Source organism: Apodemus sylvaticus, chromosome 1 (genome assembly GCF_947179515.1).
Source record: "Apodemus sylvaticus chromosome 1, mApoSyl1.1, whole genome shotgun sequence".
Classification (NCBI taxonomy): domain Eukaryota; kingdom Metazoa; phylum Chordata; class Mammalia; order Rodentia; family Muridae; genus Apodemus; species Apodemus sylvaticus.
Window position 1 is genome coordinate 168,339,139 of NC_067472.1, and position 18,098 is coordinate 168,357,236.

The 18,098-nt window shown below is 48.5% G+C and overlaps 1 protein-coding gene across 2 annotated transcripts in view; it reads left to right on the forward strand.

Annotated features, from left to right (window-relative positions):
* Sergef (secretion regulating guanine nucleotide exchange factor) overlaps positions 1 to 18,098 on the forward strand; it is a 200,579-nt gene that overhangs the window by 116,731 nt on the left and 65,750 nt on the right. The window contains exon 10 of one of the 2 annotated variants that reach the window (XM_052162572.1): positions 11,421 to 11,457. The exons of the other annotated variant lie outside the window; for it this stretch is intronic. Within the exon in view, the coding sequence (XP_052018532.1) occupies positions 11,421 to 11,457 (37 nt within the window). The remainder of the gene's footprint in view (positions 1 to 11,420; positions 11,458 to 18,098) is intronic. 2 annotated transcript variants of the gene reach the window in all.

Genomic DNA, 18,098 nt, shown 5'->3' on the forward strand with positions numbered 1-18,098 from the left:
TGGGATGGGAGGTCCACAGCTGGCAGACATCTGATTAGGACCTACTGTGTGCCAGGCACTGTGTGAAGCCCTGGAGACAGGGATGAGTAAGCATTTTGTACTGTCTGTACAAAATGGTTCCGACATGTGAGAACCACTTAGTACCAAGTGGAATAGCACCCTCACAATAGCAAGGCCCGAAGGAGGGAACAGGTGCTTCTGAGGTGGTTTGGCCACTTCTTAGGTATGTGCCTTTAGTCAAGGCGTTTACCCTAGTTCTCACTTAATCTAGAAAGCAAGGTTATAACAAGTTACTCTATGCCCAGTACCTAGAACAGAGCTTAGTTAACTAAAGTCAGCACCTCTTTCCTTGCGTGCTCCCTCCCTCCCTCCCTCCCCTGCCCAGGATGATAGCGAGCTGAGCACCCGACCTGAATAGGCGTGCAGCGGCAGGGTGGTGGGGTGCCGAACATGAAATCAGCACGCATGAATTGTTTGTGTGTGATTCTACTGAACCAAGAGGCCGGAGAGCTGTGTCCACACTCAGGATCCTAAGCAGGCGTGGGCAGTAGAACACAAAATAACACACATGGACTTCATTTCTGGCAGAGGAGCGGGAGGTTAGGTGAGGCAGAGAACCCAGGAAGCTGTGGCTGGATTCCAGGTGGGCGCTAAGGCCGAAGCCACGGTCACCACCTCTCTGAGAATGTGCAGGCCGAGGGAAAGATTCAGTCCTGCATCTGGCCCACACACCTGTACGACTGTTGTGGGTAGAATGTTGGTTCGAGCCCTGATTTGTCCCATGTAGCCGTAAATCTTAATATCCTGACCTCATGCTCAGCCTTCTGACCTCGGATCCATCCAGACAGCTGCACGCACGGCATTGAGCAGGAGTTGGGCGGACGTCCACGGGCAGCCGTGGAACCTGTAGACTAGGCAGCTGCCTCGTGGGATGGGGAGCTGCTGAAGAGAGGTCCAATATTTAAAATCACAGCCATGAGAGTTGCTTCATTGTTGATTGCATATAAAGGCCGGCCATCCCGGAAGCTGGGAGGTTTCTGTCGATGCACATCAACTGGACTGGATTCTCTAGCGAACACGATCTTATTTAATTGTCACAGTCTCATCGGGTAAATATCCCGATGCCCGTTTTACAGGGAAGAGGCTCAGAAATTACGGGTCCCACATCATCAGAGTCAGACAGCTTACTGAAACTGTCAGACCCGGGACCATGCTCCGTGTCCCTGAGTCTCAATTAATAAAATAAACATCATAATGAAACAAATCCAAAGGGACGGTTTCTGCATCAGAGGAGATGCTCTGTAGGAGAAGATGTCACACGGATGGGAAGGAGAAGAGTGTTCCTTGACGACATGAGCTGGGCCTTGGTGTTGCTGTGAGCCGACCAGCCAGTCCCCCTCAGCCCTCAGGTTCTCTTACTGACCTAAATCGTTCAACAGAACATCGACACCAGACAGGCCACTTTCTAACTGTGGAAAATGAGGCAAAATGAGGCAAAATGAGTTTTGTTTGAACACAGATGAAACGTGACTTCTCCCTGGTTGTTGGTGTGACCTCATGATTTTGAAGTAAGATATATAGAAATAAGTATATATGCGAAAGTAAATTGGATATTAGCAAAGAACAGCTTTTCCGTGTGTTTTAAGTCATCTCCAGATTCTTCACACCCTAATGCAGCACAAATGCTGTGTAAGTTTTGCGCATATGGTTTGCTGCATGTCCTACTCAGTTGTTTCCTTTAAATCCTGTTTTCTTTGTATATGGTGTGACCCTGGAACTTGCTCTGAACAGGCTAGCTGGCCGGCCCGGAAATCCTGGGACTCACATCCCCGGCCCCTTTCCCCTCAGTGCGGGCCACAGCTGCCTGCCAGCCCACTTGGCCTTACATGCTCGGCATCCATACCCAGGTTCCCATGCGCTCTGCCCACCGAGCCAGCTGCTTGGCCACATCTCTGTCCCTTCCAGTCAGCGTCCCTCTGCCTCTGTGGACGGCCTTCATGGTTCCCCAGCTGTCTCAGTGATACCTTTGCTGGCTGCTTTTCTCCGCCATCCCCGTCACGATCCTGGGTCACGCTCGCATTTAGTTTCTTGGCCCTCTTTAATCCAGGACAGCTTTACTTTGTCTTCCATGACTGTCGTGTTTTAAGCGCACAGGACAGTTCTGCAGCCGCGCATTATGTCCCTCAATTGCTTTGACTTGATTTTCCCTCCTGATTAGATTTCACCTCTGCCCTCTTGGCAGTAATACTAAATGAACGATGGCGTGCCTGCCTTTAATACACCCTCAGAGGGGAATCTGATTTGAGCTTACCCGTTATTAGTGGTGCTCACTCACGGCTTTGGGTGAGGTGCCGTCCGCCCCCTTCTTTTCTATGAAGCCACCATCTTTCCCCTGTGCAGCTAAACCGTGATCTGTGAGGAGATGGCCAGGGCTGTGCCACACTTCCTGGGCTTTTGCTCACCAGTTTTAAGGTGAATCGACAATTTATCCCTGCGCTCGCTGTTACTGTAATGGTTGTAAAACTTTTCTAAATCGATTATTCCTTTTATGTCTATTATTTATGACATCACAGTATTGGGAAGAGCGTTCCTTACTTCCATATTTATTACCCAGTATGTATTCATAGACTTTTGTTTTATTCAGTGTATTGTAAGTCAATGTTGTCATTATTCATTTTAATGCTCACATTCTCCCTGGCCCGAGCTGGTGGGAACCCCCTCAAGGTGGCTCCTCTGTTGTTGGACATCCCCATCACTCTGACTTTATAAGACCCCTATGTCATCTCACTTCTTGGCACAAACGGGTGCTCGGTTCCCAGCTGTCCTTGCCTTGTCCTGACCCTGGAGTCTGCCATTTCTTCAGGGAGTCTGATTTCTCTAAGTGAAAAAGCATTTAGGATCTGAGATCTGTAGAGTTAGCGAACTCATCGATGTTGGGGGCAGGGGTGACTGCCTCTAGGTGGTTTTATGCTGGCTTGAGCAGCCTACACATGTAGGGGCGGAGCTGTAATTTCCCATCATGCCTTGACCTTCGGCCTGGTGTGCAGGGCTGCTCGCTTCCCCAGGTCCATGTGTGTCTGCTCCATCAACAGTGGAATTCTGCTTTCCACCAACATTAATATATTTTTCCATCTGCACACTCCAACAGTGCGTGCAAAACACCTTTAGAATCCACATGTGCATCCTGTGGAGGCAAAGGACTTACTATATAGTTTAAGGTGTTTTCTGTAGTTCTTTTTCTCATTTTTCTGGGTTTTTTGTTGTTGTTGTTGTTGTGTTCCCTTTTTTTTTTTTTTTTTAGTCTTTCAAGAACAAAGGCAATTACTGTTATTTGGGATTACTTAAGATTATAATTCCAGAAAACAGGTGCACACAGTATTGAAAAATCTATCTCCATGATGTTTTTAAACCAAGTCAGAGTCCTGTGTTCAAAGGCCACTAGGATTAGCTGTTCCCTATTCCTCTGAACAGTTATATTTGTATTTGAAGTAAGTTTTGCCTATTTTTATGTTTATATTTTATATTTTGTTTATATAGATTTGTGATTGCCTATGTTTGATTTCTTTTAATATTATTCTTGATATTCTATGAATATCAAGTAATTTCTCCCCCTGCTATATGAAGTACGTGAATTAGTTAATTTTCTGTTGCTGTGCTAAAACACCTTGATCCAGCATCTCATGGAAGGAAGAGTGTATTTATGCAAACAGTTCGAGAGGGATAAGAGTTGTGGCGGCTGGAGCAGAGGTCAGAGGCGAGGCTCTCTGGCTGCTTCTCCAGAACAGCGTGTTCAGTTCCCAGCCTTCACAAGGCAGCCTACGTCGGTCTAAACTCCAATTCCAGAGGCTCCGACTCTCTCACACAGATGCGTATACATGGGCAAAACACCAATCCACACGGCAAAAAAGAGTCTGTTGTGGCAGGGAGACTTGGCGGCAAGTGACTGACAGGCGTGGCGGCAGGAAGGCGAAGCAGGAACTGGCTTGCTGCTTGAGCTGCAGGCAGGGAACAGAACCACTTTCTGGTTCCCACAGCCGTCTCCTGATACAGTCTGCAAGGCCAAGCCTCTGAAGCCAGCCGGGTGCAAGGCAAGCACCAAACCAGAGCCGCACGCCTAACCGCCAGAGTACTCCGCAGGAACCACGACTTTTCCTGTTATACCAATGCCAAGTCTTTCTTTAAAATTTTTAACTTTAATGCTTGGGCACTTGTGCTTTGAACACTCTTACACATGCCTTCTGATGAAAACAAGCATGTATCAGTTTGGGGCACTTGTATGTTCTGGTAAATGGGTATATACACAGTTTTTCCTCTTTAGAAGATATTGCCAGACACATTTTCAAAGCAGCTGTTGGATTTCACTCCTGAACATCTTTATCAGCTCTTGGTCTTGTTAGTCTTTTAATTTTTTGTTGCTGTTTTTGTTTTTTGTTGTTGTTGTAGTTGTTGTTTGAGACAGGGTTTCTCTATGTAACAACCCTGGCTGTCCTGGACTCACTCTGAAGACTAGGCTGGCCTTGAATTCACAGACATCTGCCTGCTTTGGCCTCCTGAGTACTGGGATTAAAGGTGTGCAGTACCACACCCAGTGGTCTTTTTCATTCTAATCTATTGTGGTGACTAAGGCAAGGGTTAAACTCTTTTGAGAAGCATGCTCTACAGCTGTGGTGCTCCACCTATGTGCTGTGACTCCTTGGAGGGCTGAATGTCCTTTTCTCAGGGATCACCAAAGAGCATTAGAATACACAATCATTTGCATTATGACTCATAACAGCAGCAAAATTACGGTTATGAAGTAGCAATGGAATGATTTTATGGTCGGGGGTCACCACAACATGAGGAACTGTGTTAAAAGGGTCGCAGCATTGGGAAGGCTGAGAACCACTGCTCTAATGTGTTTGCCTGTCCCAAAGCTGTTCATCACTTTGAGTTTAACCAAGCCTGCTGTCCTCTGCACACAATTTCATGCCGCTCCCAAGGGTGTGACGGCACACCTTCTGTGAATCTAGATGCATTGTTACGCCAGGCTCCTTCAGTCTAGGAGGATCAGAGGTGCTCAGAGCGAAGGACTGTGGTGGGCCTGAGGGGAGAAAGCAGGTGAAAAGAGCAACAGAAAGGTCCCTCGGGACCAAAGGCCGCTCAGAAGCTCAGCCATCAGCCCTCACAAAACGTCCACACTGTGGTGCGTTGTGGGATAGAAAACTTACGTCTCAGGAGCATGTCTTTAGAACCAAGTGAAGGGTAAGGTTTATTCTGTAGATGGCAGTGTGCTTGTGTGGGGTAGCCAGGAAGTGTTTAGGATGTGCGACATGGGTCTGGGGGGCAGTATACCATTTTCAGAGAGGCAGAGCCCACCATGACTAGGGAGCAGTAGTGCCAGGTCTCAATCTGGGTTTTCTCACTTCTACTCCAAAGCCCATTTTTCACTACTCCCACACTGAGTCATGAGAGTATTGGAAGTTCAAAAAGAGATTCAACAAAAGCAGATTATAGCTGAGGCGGGAGGGGAGAGGAGCTGGGCCTCCCAGGAGCTGAGATGGTCTACCCACTGAACAGAGGCTTGGTTTGTGTGTCTCTTGGGTATGACTAAGGTACAGACACAGGAAAGGGACTTGTTGTGCTAGAGCTATAGGAAAGGAGAGACCAAGTGTGGGGACAAGACTAAAGATTTATTACCATGACAATGTAGAACGTTAAAAGGAGAAGGAAGAACCGGTAGAGTCACGTGGGGGCTCTTAAAAGAGCCTGGGCTGGAATGGAGAGGCCTGAGTAACATCCGGCCACTTTGAGACTCCCTGAGTGGCACAGTTAGGGGGCTCTGGAGTCTGACTACATGCAAGGCAGAGCCTCACCGCCCCAGGAACGCGTCTTGAGGCAATCAGCTGCTCTCACCTGCATGACACCGACTGTCTTGTCAGCCACCCCTACAGAGCTGTCCACTGGTGACTCGGTTCCTCAAGTAAATGATAGATGGGCATATGTTGGTCTGGAATGACAGCGGAGCCTGGGGGAGTGGGCTGCTGGTGGAGGAGCTGCATGGCTGCTCACCGAACAGGACAGCTGACGCTCGGGGTGGGTGGGGAAGTAGGAGCTTGCACAGGGGACCTTGCTGTGGGGACACTAATGCCCTGTACCCTGGACATTAATGCCTCACTTTGGGGAATTACTAACTCTAGTCTCTAAGCTACAAAAGGCATGGCAGGTGTCTTTAAAACCTGAGATGACACTCAGTCCCTGTGAATGTTCCAGATCAGCTACACTTGGGCTCCCGGAGAGGGCCATGCAAATGTGTTGACCCCGCAGGAGGAGGAGCCATTGGGAGTCACATCTGAGATGTCTCAGTGAGTCTAAGCGGGTCCTCGGAGGAGGAGGAGCTGCTGCTCCTGCAGCCAGGTAGAGCTTGAATGGGGGTGAAACTGCTGAGCCGGCAGCTGGCCAGGGCTCCCAGCCAGAGGCAAACAAGCAAACTCACTTTCCTGTGGTCACGTTGGACCTGTTTCAGTGCTGGCGGTGCCCACCCGCTCCTGTGTCAGCAGGGTCCATCCCAGGGTCTTGAACCTTGAGAGGCAAGTGCTCTACCTGTAAGCCATATCCAGTCCCTAGTTTACATTTCTTTAGGGATGCCGCCTTAAAGACTGTGCCCATGCATGCTTGGGAGTACTGACTTAGTGCTGACTCTACCCCTCCCCCAAACTCCCACCCCCTACCTGCTCCTGTTATCTTCTTAGCGCCCCTTACCCCATACCCTGCACTTGGGCTATGGACAGAGACACTAGGCAGGGAGTCAGCTGGATGATGGAGGGGCTGAGGTAGGAAACACAGAGTTCCCAAGTGGAGCCACAGGCTGGGGCTGGGGGTTGATGTTTGAACAGTTCTCCGTGGCTTACCTAAGTAAACGGAGGGAGATAGGAAATTCCAGTCAAGGAATTTGAATAGAGTAGAATGCATATGAGCCTGAAATTACATGATGTCCTCAGAGAAAATACGCATCATGACTGGAAAAGAGAATACATTATTTGCAGTTGAGAGCTTATGAGAGGTAAACATGGACCTTATAGCCATGCTTTGTAATTTAGACCTTACCCTCCCAACAGGGTGGAAGGGGAGCTGAGGAGGGTTTTCAGTGGGAGTCAGATTTGTGTGTAAGAAAGGAAGACCATTTCATCTGTCCTGCAACACTCCTGTAAGGCGGACAAGACACGCTGTCACCTTTTATGTCTGAGAGCATTCAGGTCCTGGAGGTTAGGTCTTGCCGAAGGTCTTGGGAACCAGAAAGTAGAGGGCTCAGTAGTGACCTGGCTCCCTGGCTTGGGATCTTTCTCCTGGCACATAGCCATTTTTAACAGTCCTCTTCAGAGCTGCTCACTGCTATACAATGGGGAGATGCTGGCAGGAGTAATACGGAGCGAATGGTCAGAGATGCAGTCTCACTGAAAGAGTGTAGAGCTGCGAGTTGTGGCCTGTGGTGTTGGGGGAGGGGTCCCCACCTAGACCAGAGCACAGAGAGGGAGGAGCCATGGGAAACTCCTTGCTCCCAGCCAGGCCCTGGCACAGCAGAGCCTGTCCATCCCTGTGTTACTCATGAATGTAGAGCCAGCTAGCTGGCCAGAAGCTCCGTCCCTAATGCTGGGCGGCTCCAAGTCTCTGATCAGGGCCGCCCTCCACGCCCAGACAACAGTCCTTTGCCTCTCGGTGAGTTTCTTAAATTGAGGAGGTTTGCTTGTGTGAAGCAGAGGTAAAGGGCAGTAGCTTGTAAATGAGACAAACCCCGACCTCACTTCTGCCGCTGCGCCTGACTAACTGCGGAGGCCGTGAATATGCCTGAGCCTGGAGCTCGCGGCTCTAAAATGAGCCAAGCCAAACATACCTGGAAAGATGTCTGTGATGATTAAAATGCGCCAGTGTCTCAGAGGCGCCGCGGAGCATAGCCTGGCACACGCGAGTCCTCCGGTTATGGTAGTTTTAATTACTGTTCTTGTCACTGTCACCACACCACTATTGCTGTCACCACAGTGAAAGAATGTTCTGGAAATAAAGACTGGTGGGAACCAAGTTCCTACTCCTGATGCTACCAGGATGCGATTGCCCTGATAATTTACCGCTGTTACCTTTGGAGCCCCTCTCTCAGATCTAAACATATAAATCTTATCGTTAGTTTTTTTTTTAATCCTATGTAGAGGGAACTGTATTATAATTTTTTTTCTTATTTTCTGAGGGTAAGACTCAGAGAGAGCAGACAGGCTCTGTCAACATTCTGATGTCTCTCCTTGCAGTCATTTTTATTCATGTTTTATTACAAAGTGGATAACGTATTATGGATATGACTTTTATGTGATTTTTTTTCCAGTTCAGATGATATTTGGAATATTTTCTTAGTGTAAGCATCATTCTCCTAGGCTGCTTAATCGTCTATCAAATGGCTCTGCCGCCATTTACATACATATTTGCTTACTGCTAGACATCCAAGTTTTTCCCCTGTTCATCAGTCTAAGCTGTTCCCTGTAGTAGACTGTGGGAGCTAGCCTTGCTACAGCCCAGAAGCTTAAGGTGAACTCCCATCATGCCTCTGGTCCCCCAGGAGTTACTGTGGGACAATGACAACCCTCCGCAAGCTCAGAGACAGTCTGGAGCAACTGGCCAAGAGGTCTTCTTTGCCACACTCTCCCAGAGTCCGTGCAATGTTACAGTCCCCTCTCCCATGTTGAATGTGGCACAGGGAATCCCATCTTTGTGCAGGGCAAGGCTTAGGAGCCCAGGCTACCCCTTTCACCTCCAGCCTGCCTCGCTGCAATGCTTTGAGCCCTTCCTGCGATGAGAACTTTTGTTTCCACTTGGGCATACGACAGGAACTTGTCAGGGCATGAGGGCCACAGTGGCACTAGTCTTTGTAAATGTATTAGACTTAAAAATACTTTATGTTTATGGGTTCTTTGCCTATATGTATGTGTGTGACCAGTGCCCATGGATGCCAGAGGGAAGGGCAGTCATTCCCTAGAACTGGAACCAGACAATTGTGACCCATCACGGGGTTGCTGGGAACTGAACCCAGGTCTTCTTGGAAGAGTAGCCAGTGCTCTTAACCACTGAGCCATTTCTCTAGCCTCCTCAGTCTTCTTTTTTTAAAAATAAAAAACATTTATGTTTTATATACATATACATGTGCATGTAATTATACACATACTTGTGTGTGTGTGTGTGTGTACAACATGAAGTTTTGAAGTAAGTACACATTGTGGAATGAATGGCTAGGTCAAGCTAATTTATGCATCATCTCACATATTTGTCATTTTTGTGTTAAGAAAGCTCAAAATATACTCAGCATTTTCATTTTTCTCCTCTTTTCATTTGTGTGTATGTGTGCCTGAATTCACGCTTGCATGTATTCGGGCACACATATATGTTGTGGTGTGTACACATGTACACGAGTATACACGTGAAGCCCCGAGGTTAATGCTAACATTCATCTTCCATTGTTCTTGCACCATGTCCACTGAGGCAGGGTCTCTCAACCCAGCTTGTTCTGGGGTTCTGTTACCTCCATCGTCTGAGACTGGACTCACAGGCGGGCTGCCACGCCCACCCTGGGTTAGCAAGGGCTCTGGGGGTCTGAACTCCAGGTGGTGCTTACACAGCATGTTTAACTTGTGCTGCTCAGAGGTCCTCAGGAATGTAACACACGGTTATTAGTCACCGTCATCAGTGGGCTGTAATAGGGATAAAACCCAAGGAGCATTCTGTTAAATGAAATAAGTCAGGTCTGGGCAGGCTAGACCTCACTGTCATGGAATCATTCCTGTGCTCACGAAAGTTCTCACATTCAGACTTGCCCTGGAGCCCAGGACAAATCACTTCCTCTTGCCGCTCTCCTCTCTGTCCTGGTAGCTTAGCTGACACCCATGGTCCTTCCCACATCGACATCCAGAGTAGCTCCTCCCTTTCTCGGGCCTGGGATTCAAATGGGCACCCGATGCTGGTCAAACGTGCTTCTCCAGAGCCCAGAAGGCCCCTTCCCTCCCCAGCTCCCAGGGAGCCACCTCTGCCTTTCCAGCCCCTTCCTCCTGACAGCTGGTCGATAATGTAGACACGGAAGGGGTAGGCGTACCCACCAGTGGCTGGAAATTCCGGATTCAAACCCTAATGACCCGCTGCCCCCGACTCTCTCTCTCTCTCTCTCTCTCTCTCTCTCTCTCTCTCTCTCTCTCTCTCTCTCTCTCTCTCTCGAGACTTCCTTTCCTTCCTCATGCACTTGGCATTTTTATTCATTTGTTTGTCAGATGTTAAGTGAGCCCCAGGCTCTGTACACATCACGGGTGCAATACAGAGGTGCGACTCACGGTGTTTTCAGGCTGTGTGCGTCTAGCAGAGATCAGAAAAAATGCTAAAAAGACAAGATGCCTGCTGCGGTGTGGTGCCGGGCAGACAGGATGATTCTGATCAGGCAGAATGGCAGCAGTGCCCGTGCCAGCCTAACCGCTGTGGCCGGGGAGTTCAGTGGGCGCCTTTTCTGTAGGCGGTGAGGAGAGGCCATTCTGCCTGCATGAACAAGAGAACACAGTGCACTCCGAGGCCGCAGGGAGCCTGGGCGGGAAGAGAGAGGAGCAGAGCAGAGACATCCGTTCCACTGACTCTGTGGCTTGTTTTATCACTGAATGTGACGGTCATTTTAGTCCAGTATGTGAAAAATGTTTTCTTTGTTACTGTATCTTTCTGTTTGTTTTTTTTTTTTTTAAGTGATGTGTATATGATACAAATTTTGAAAAGTGTTTTGGGTGTGTCAGCACACTCCTGAAATCTCATCTCTTGGGAGTTAGAGGCAGGAGGAGCAGGTGTTTAAGGCCAGTTACAGCCTCACAAGACCCCGTCTATGGTTTTGTATCTTTGGGCTGCTAGAGAGGTGATTTGATGATTAAGAACCCTGACAGAGGACCCAGGTTCAATCCTAGCGCCCACATAGGAGCTCACAACTGTCTGAAATGCCCATCCCAGGGGATTAGCGCCCACTTCTGGCCTCTGTGGGTACTTCATGCACATGATGCATAGCCGTGCATGCAGATTGAAACAAACCCTACACAAAAAATTGAAATGAAAAAAAAATAAACAGATTAAACATTTAAGTAAAAAAGAAGAAAGCGTGAAAAATAAAAAGTAGAAAGGAGAGATCACTGGTAGTCTGACTAAAGACAGCTTTAACATCTTGGTGCCTTTCCATGCGATGTTTTTCACACTGACTTTCATGTGGCTGTGAATATGTTATAATTATAATTTTAACCTTTGTGTATGATGTTCCTTTCTACATCTTTCTAAAAGTTGCCAACAAATGGATGTGCATGCCATTATAAAATAACCGTGGTCACAGAGCATACTAGCTGAGACGTCTATACATTTTTTTCTAATAGCTTATATTTTCTTTACTTTTACAGATTTCTTGTGGCTCAGAGCACAACTTGGCAGTAATTAGTAAGTAATTTTCACACCGATAACAGTTGATTGTGAAACCCATGTAACATAATTGGAGGAGACTCATTGGGGAGTCAGGCTTGGTGGTGTGCGTGCGTACTCAGCATCCAGGAAGCTAAACACAAGTTCCAGGCCATCTGGGATATATGTGAAAGAGAGAGTGGGGAGGGGGGAGGTTTTGGAGACATTTTTGTTGACAAATCACTTAGTAAAAGCCTGTTTTCTGAACACTTCAGCCTATTTCACTGAGTATCTTCTGGAGGTGTCTGAGCTTGCTCCTGCCTTGGAAAATGATATTTAAAGATCTAATTCACAGGCTTGGGCATCATGGATACGGAGGCCTAAGACTGAGGTGTGACAGAGATACCTCTGACTCTTGGAACAAACCCATTCCAGACCGTTCTTTCATCTCGGTATGGCTCTGTCTTTGGAAGCGCAGGGCTTGGGTCTCAGTCCTTGCTACCTGGTGTCTACCTGCAGCAGGGAGGTCCCAGTCGGGCTCATACCTGGCTCATTAGAGCTTCCTCTTAGCTGGCCTTGGATGACACAGTTCATGACTGCACCCATGAGTAATTCATTCAGGAAAGCCGTCCATTGCTCTCCTGAGTAGATTTGGGCTGAAGAGCACAGTATGGCAGGGCGGGGCTCTTAGCCAATCACTGCTCATGATCCATTTGCATCCACATGACTCCAAGTGTACACGGGTGTAGAGTATGTGTGTGTGTATGTGTATATGTATATATGTATGTATACATATGAGACATGTAATGGCAACAGCTCATAAAAATTATTTAAAAAACAGTTCTTTGATATACATTAACTTTTGCTATTAAAGAACAAAGCATACTCATATAGTAATGAGATTGTGTGTATGTGTGTGTGTGTGTTTCTTTTTACATACAGAATTAAATCTTTTATTTTTATTTTTATTTTTTTATTTTTTTTTGCTTTTTTCGAGACAGGGTTTCTCTGTGTAGCTGTCCTGGAACTCATTCTGTAGACCAGGCTGGCCTCGAACTCAGAAACCCACCTGCCTCTGCCTCCCAAGTGCTGGGATTAAAGGCGTGTGCCACCACTGCTTGGCTCAGAATTAAATCTTGATTGACTATTTGATATTATAGAGCATAGAACATACTCAAAGCTGTCAGTGCTCAGAACAACACTTCACATAAACACCCAGTACAAGACAGTGGAATGTTTAAGAACATTTCAAACAGTTGTTGGGCATTCTATCCCAAGCATAAGCCCAAATTCATTTAATAATGTTTCAAATTTTATTTAGTTGATGTTGTTGTTGTTGTTGTTGTTGGTGGTGGTGGTGGTGGTGGTAGTATGTGTGTGTGTGTGTGTACATCTGTAGGGACACACGGCACTTGTTTCAGGGATCAAAACTTGGGCCTTCAGGTTTGGTGAGCCATCTGGCCTGCTCTGTTTAATGACTTTAAAAAAAGCAACTCAAATCACCACCTCATATGCAGTCTTTAAAACCAAATACTCTGACTGAGCACATGGCAGATGCACCGCCCTGGACCTGCGGAGGCATAGCGGTGGGGAAACAGGAAACGTCTCTGTTCTCGTGATTTGACCACCATGCTTCGGTAAGAGCAGAAAGTAAATTATGTCCCAGGGAGTCTGAGCCTCGGTGTTTCGGGCAGTGTTTGTTGGCCTTGTTGTCAGTGCAGTCACATGACACAACATGGGTGTCCCATGATACACCACGAGTGAGCCTTGCCAGTAACACCTCGGCTTCATTACATATTTGATTTTTGAAATAATCTGTTACTGTTGTGTGTTCAGAAACCGTTCACTGCTGCCAAATTTCTCACAACCCCCACATGTAGTCACTGTACCCCGTATGAGGTTGTCACCACAGTTTAAGAAGCTGGGCATCACGAACTACAGTGCTTGTGGCAGGGGGCCAGAGCTCAGAGCAGGCTTCTGTTCTAGTGCGGGCTCGGCCGAGGGGCTTAACCCCTCGTTTTCCTCATCCTTAAAATAGAGGTGGCAGCAGTACCAGCGCACAGTGCCAGTGTGATACAGTGTGGACCTCTCCTGTGGAGCACCCCAGTTTGGTTCCCACAGTCATGTCCAGCGACCTTCAACCACCTGTACTCCTCCAGACGGTGCAATGTCCTCCTCTGGCCTCTGTGGACACTGTTCGCCTGTACACACACATTTCCACATTTCCAGATAATTAAAACTGAAAGTAAAATCTTTTTTAAAAAATGTTTAAAAAATTTTTTTTAGAAATGTTAGTTGCTTTCATTTGATGTGATTTTTGCCCCCGCTCGGGGGCTTGCTTGGTTTTTAGTTCTCTTCCTGTAAATTGGAAGGTTTAAGACCCTCCAGCTGAGTTTTAGTACTCACCCCTGCCCTCCTCCTGACGGAGGTCTATTCTGTTCCCATGTCCTCGCTTGGACTCCTGGCTTCTGGAAGGGAAGCACTCTGTGTCCACCCCCCTCCCCTTCCTGTCTATGCACAGCGCCATAGATAGCACCTGACTCTCAGCACAGCCATGCGCACTCTTGTCTAAGCTAGCCGGACAGCTGCCTAGGATTGAAGTGGTTTGAGGCACTGTTTGCTGGCCACAGTGTCATGTGCGCAGGGGTGAGAACCAAGAACCGCAGGGAAGGGAAGCTGCCGGCAGCAGGGGTACCGGAAGAGCTGGAGCCAGAGGAAGAGCTAGAACAGGTATCGGCACAGCTACCTGCGCTGCAGCTGGAGCGAGCATTCCACACAGGACCTGCTGTGGTCCCGCTGTAATTAAGATGAGCTAGTGAGAACATCGAAGGCTGTCCTTTAGAGAGAATGCTTTGTTGCTACTGCCCTCGCTGGATGGAGGGAGGAGTTAGCCCTGGGACCAGCGTGAACAGAAAGGTTGAAGGGAATCTCTGTACACGAAGCACACACCTCAGCCACAAGAGAGGGACCAGGCCAGCAGAGCTACAAGTGGAGCAGCAGAGGCAGCCTGGGGCCTGGAAAGAGCAGAGTCACAGGCAGACTGATGCAAACCGGCCCCATCTCTGTGTGAACCCCATTTCCCCCATCATCCATACAGTGGGGTAATAATCCTAAAGGCAGGGCTGTTGGGCACCTTAGGTCAGATAAAGTTCTCAAGTTGCCTCTTGTGTATATGTTTTTGTTTCTGATTTACCTTGGCATGGGAAGTGGTAGAGGGTTATTCTAGTAAAGTATTTCTTTGCTGAGAGAGCAACATGGTGACATTTTGGGAAAGAGGTGTGCCTGTGCCACATTATCTGGATAAGGCCGTGAGAGTCAGGGGGGAACTAGACAAGAGTCTGAGTCTTTTGAAATCGGACATGATGCTGGGGACAGAGCTTAGAAGTAGAGCACCTGCCTCATATACATGAGGCCCAGGGCCTGACCCCTGGAACCGTACACGATAAAATATAAATATGAGTAAATAAATAAGCTGGGTGTGGTGGTATATGCCTGTAATTCCAGCACGTGGGAGCCCGAGACACTGAAATCACTGTAAGTTAGAGGCTAACCTGGTCTACATAGCAATGAGCAAGCCGACCAGAGAGGGCTATGGAGTGAGACCCTCTTCCACCCCACTAAAAATAAATGAAATGAAAACGAAAAGGCAAGTGCAATTTTAAATTATTTATTCATTTATTATGCTCATGTGTGTGGACCTTTGTAAGCTTATATTCACCATGTGCATGAAGGTCCCAAAAGGTCAGAGGGCATCCGAACCCCCGAGACCCCCAACATGGGTGCTAGAACCTGAGCTCAGGCCCTCTCCAGCCCCACAAATGGAATTTTCACTTGGTCCTTGCTGCCCAGGCTCAGTGCGTTGAACGGAGCGCCCAGGATCAGGATGGGGAGGCCCACAGTAGTGCCTGCTTTGCAGGCAGAAGTAGCAGGAAGCTGCTGCCTGTTCACCCTGCAGGAGGCCAGCAAGGCAGGAGAGGAGCCCTGGCAGCCTGAGTCTGCTGCCCCTCCCCCAGCCCCACTGTCATTGCAGAATCAGAGGATTCCTGCCTCAGTCCACTCCAAGCCCAGCCCCAGTACCTGGTACCATATTGCATACATGATAGGTACATGATAGGTACCATAGTGCATACATGATACGTACATGATAGGTACCATATTGTATACATGATAGGCTGAAATGGAATAGAAAGGAAGCAGACTTTGCTCATGGACATGAGCCTTAATGGCTAACAAATACGTACCAGACCACACAGCCTGGAGAGAGAAGAGAGGCAGAGAAGGGTGAGGGAATGGCGTGGGGGGGTTACTCTGTCTTTAGGGGAGCAAACCCAACCCCACAAGGTGCATGTGTTCTAACCACTATAGACCAATGAGACTCAGAGGCGAGGTGGGTTAAACAGGTTGCTTATTGAAGGGAGGGATTATAATCGACTCTAAGGGAGACCCAGACCTCCTGAGGGCCATAGTGACTGAAGAAAAATGTGTCTTCATCCCGGATGTCCGTGTCCCGGACACAATCCGCACGTAGCCGCAGAGGCCGTGGTAAGATGGACCCTGACCCAGTCTGGCATCTGGATGTCTCCGCAGCCCTTGAGATAGTGCCTATTCAGATTTGTTCCGAGTCAGAATTCTGCTACCCACTTCCCAGAAAGGGACCAGGTCCCTGCCTGTGCAGCCCAGGGCAAGCCTCTTGGCCCTCACTTTCGGTTTCGTTCAGAAAAAAAGGATTGTTCTGTGGCGACTTTATCTGCATCTAGGTTTCTGGCCTCCTTTGGCAGTTTGGGTGAGTTCTCCCCTTAGTTTCCCAATTAAGTCATTCTTGGCATGGCTGGCGCTTACCACCAGGCCCCTGTGGTGAGGCAGGATGGCAGGTGGTGTGAGTTCCTGCCTAGGAGGGACTGCTAGATCTAGCCCTGCGGGTGCTTGGATGACAGCTAAGGAGAGAGGCAGGCCAAGGGCCATAACTGGGTTGCCACTCAGCCTCCTGCTTCCTGCAGCTACCCTGCCCCGCTGAGCTGGATTTCCAGTCTGTAACCTTGCCAACATGGTGCCCACCCTAGAGTGGGTCTTCCTGATAGCATAGGCATGCCAAGATCCTGCCCACTCTGTGCCTGCGCACATAGGAACCTTTTCATCCAGGATTTCCCTCCACAGCTGCCATTGTGGACACTGTTGGCAGAGATGGGCAAGGTCACGTGACCAAGCAGCTCGGGAGCCCCCTGCTGGGAAGGTAGTTCCGTGAGCAAAGGGCCGGCTGTTTGTTCTAGCTGCCTTGCTTCTTTCTACCTGACAAAAGCAACTTGAGGAAAGCAGAGTTTATTTGGCTCGCCGTTCCAGGGACACAGTCAGTCCATCACGGCAGGAAGGGACGGCAGCCGGAAACGAAGGGCAGCTGACCACACTGTGATAGGAAGCACGTGGGCTCAGCTCTTTCCTCCTTTTCGCTGTGTCTGTGACCTCAGCCAGGGAAATGGTACCATCCACTTCTAGGGCGAGTGTTCCCACCTGTCTTAGTCAGGGTTTCTATTCCTGCACAAGCATCATGACCAAGAAGCAAGTTGGGGAGGAAAGGGTTTATTGAGCTTACACTTCCACATTGCAGTTCATCACTAAAGGAAGTCAGGACTGGAACTCAAGCAGGTCAGGAAGCAGGAACTGATGCAGAGGCCATGGAGGGATGTTTCTTACTGGCTTGCTTCCCCTGGCTTGCTCAGCCTGCTCTCCTATAGAATCCAAGAGTACCAGCCCAGGGATGGCACCACCCACAAGGGGCCCTCCCCCCTTGATCACTAATTGAGAAAATGCCTCACAGTTGGATCTCATGGAGGCACTTCCCCAACTGAAACTCCTTTCTCTGTGATAACTCCAGCCTGTGTCAAGTTGACACACAAAACCAGCCAGTATACCACCTCACTTACCCTAATCTAGACAGTCCCCCATAGACACACCCAGAGGTTTGTTTCCATGGTGACTCTAAATTCCATCAAGTTGAGAGTCAACAGTAACCTTCATATCTTGTGCTTGTTGGCCAGCCTTGTCTATCCAGTGGCCTCCAGGCCAATGACAGACATTGTGTGTATGTGTGTGTGTGTGTGGGGGGGGGGGGACAAAGTGCCAGCTCCCGGGGATTGATATTTGAAGTTGTCTTTGGCCTTTACACATATGTGCACCCAGAGGAGCACATGCATACATATGCATACATAAAAAGAAGTGGGGGCGGGCGGGCGGGCTGGCGAGAGGGAGGGAGCGAGGTGGGGAGGGAAGGCCAGAGGAACTGGCTACATTGCCTTTCTCCGCACTCCATGCAGACCCTTTGGAAAGGACATTCTTGGTGATGGCTTCTGGAGCACCAGCCTGCCAGCCAGTCTTTGTTAAATGATTGTATCTTGGCAGGAAGCATGGTGGCCACTTTCCCTAGCAGAGCCAGTTCTTGTACGGAATTGAAATGATAGCGTATGCATCACTTTACTGGTGCTTTCCCCAGCCGATGACCCCTTGAACCTTCGTTAGATGTATGGTGAAGCATTTGCCCTTGGCCTGACACCCATCAAACCGGGCCCTGTCAGAATTTAATAGAGAAAAGAATGTAATAGAGAGAAATTACTTTTTTATTTTTATTTTATGGTACTAGCAATGATACCTTTGAACCCCAGGGCTTTGTAGAATGCTTTGAGGCCTGT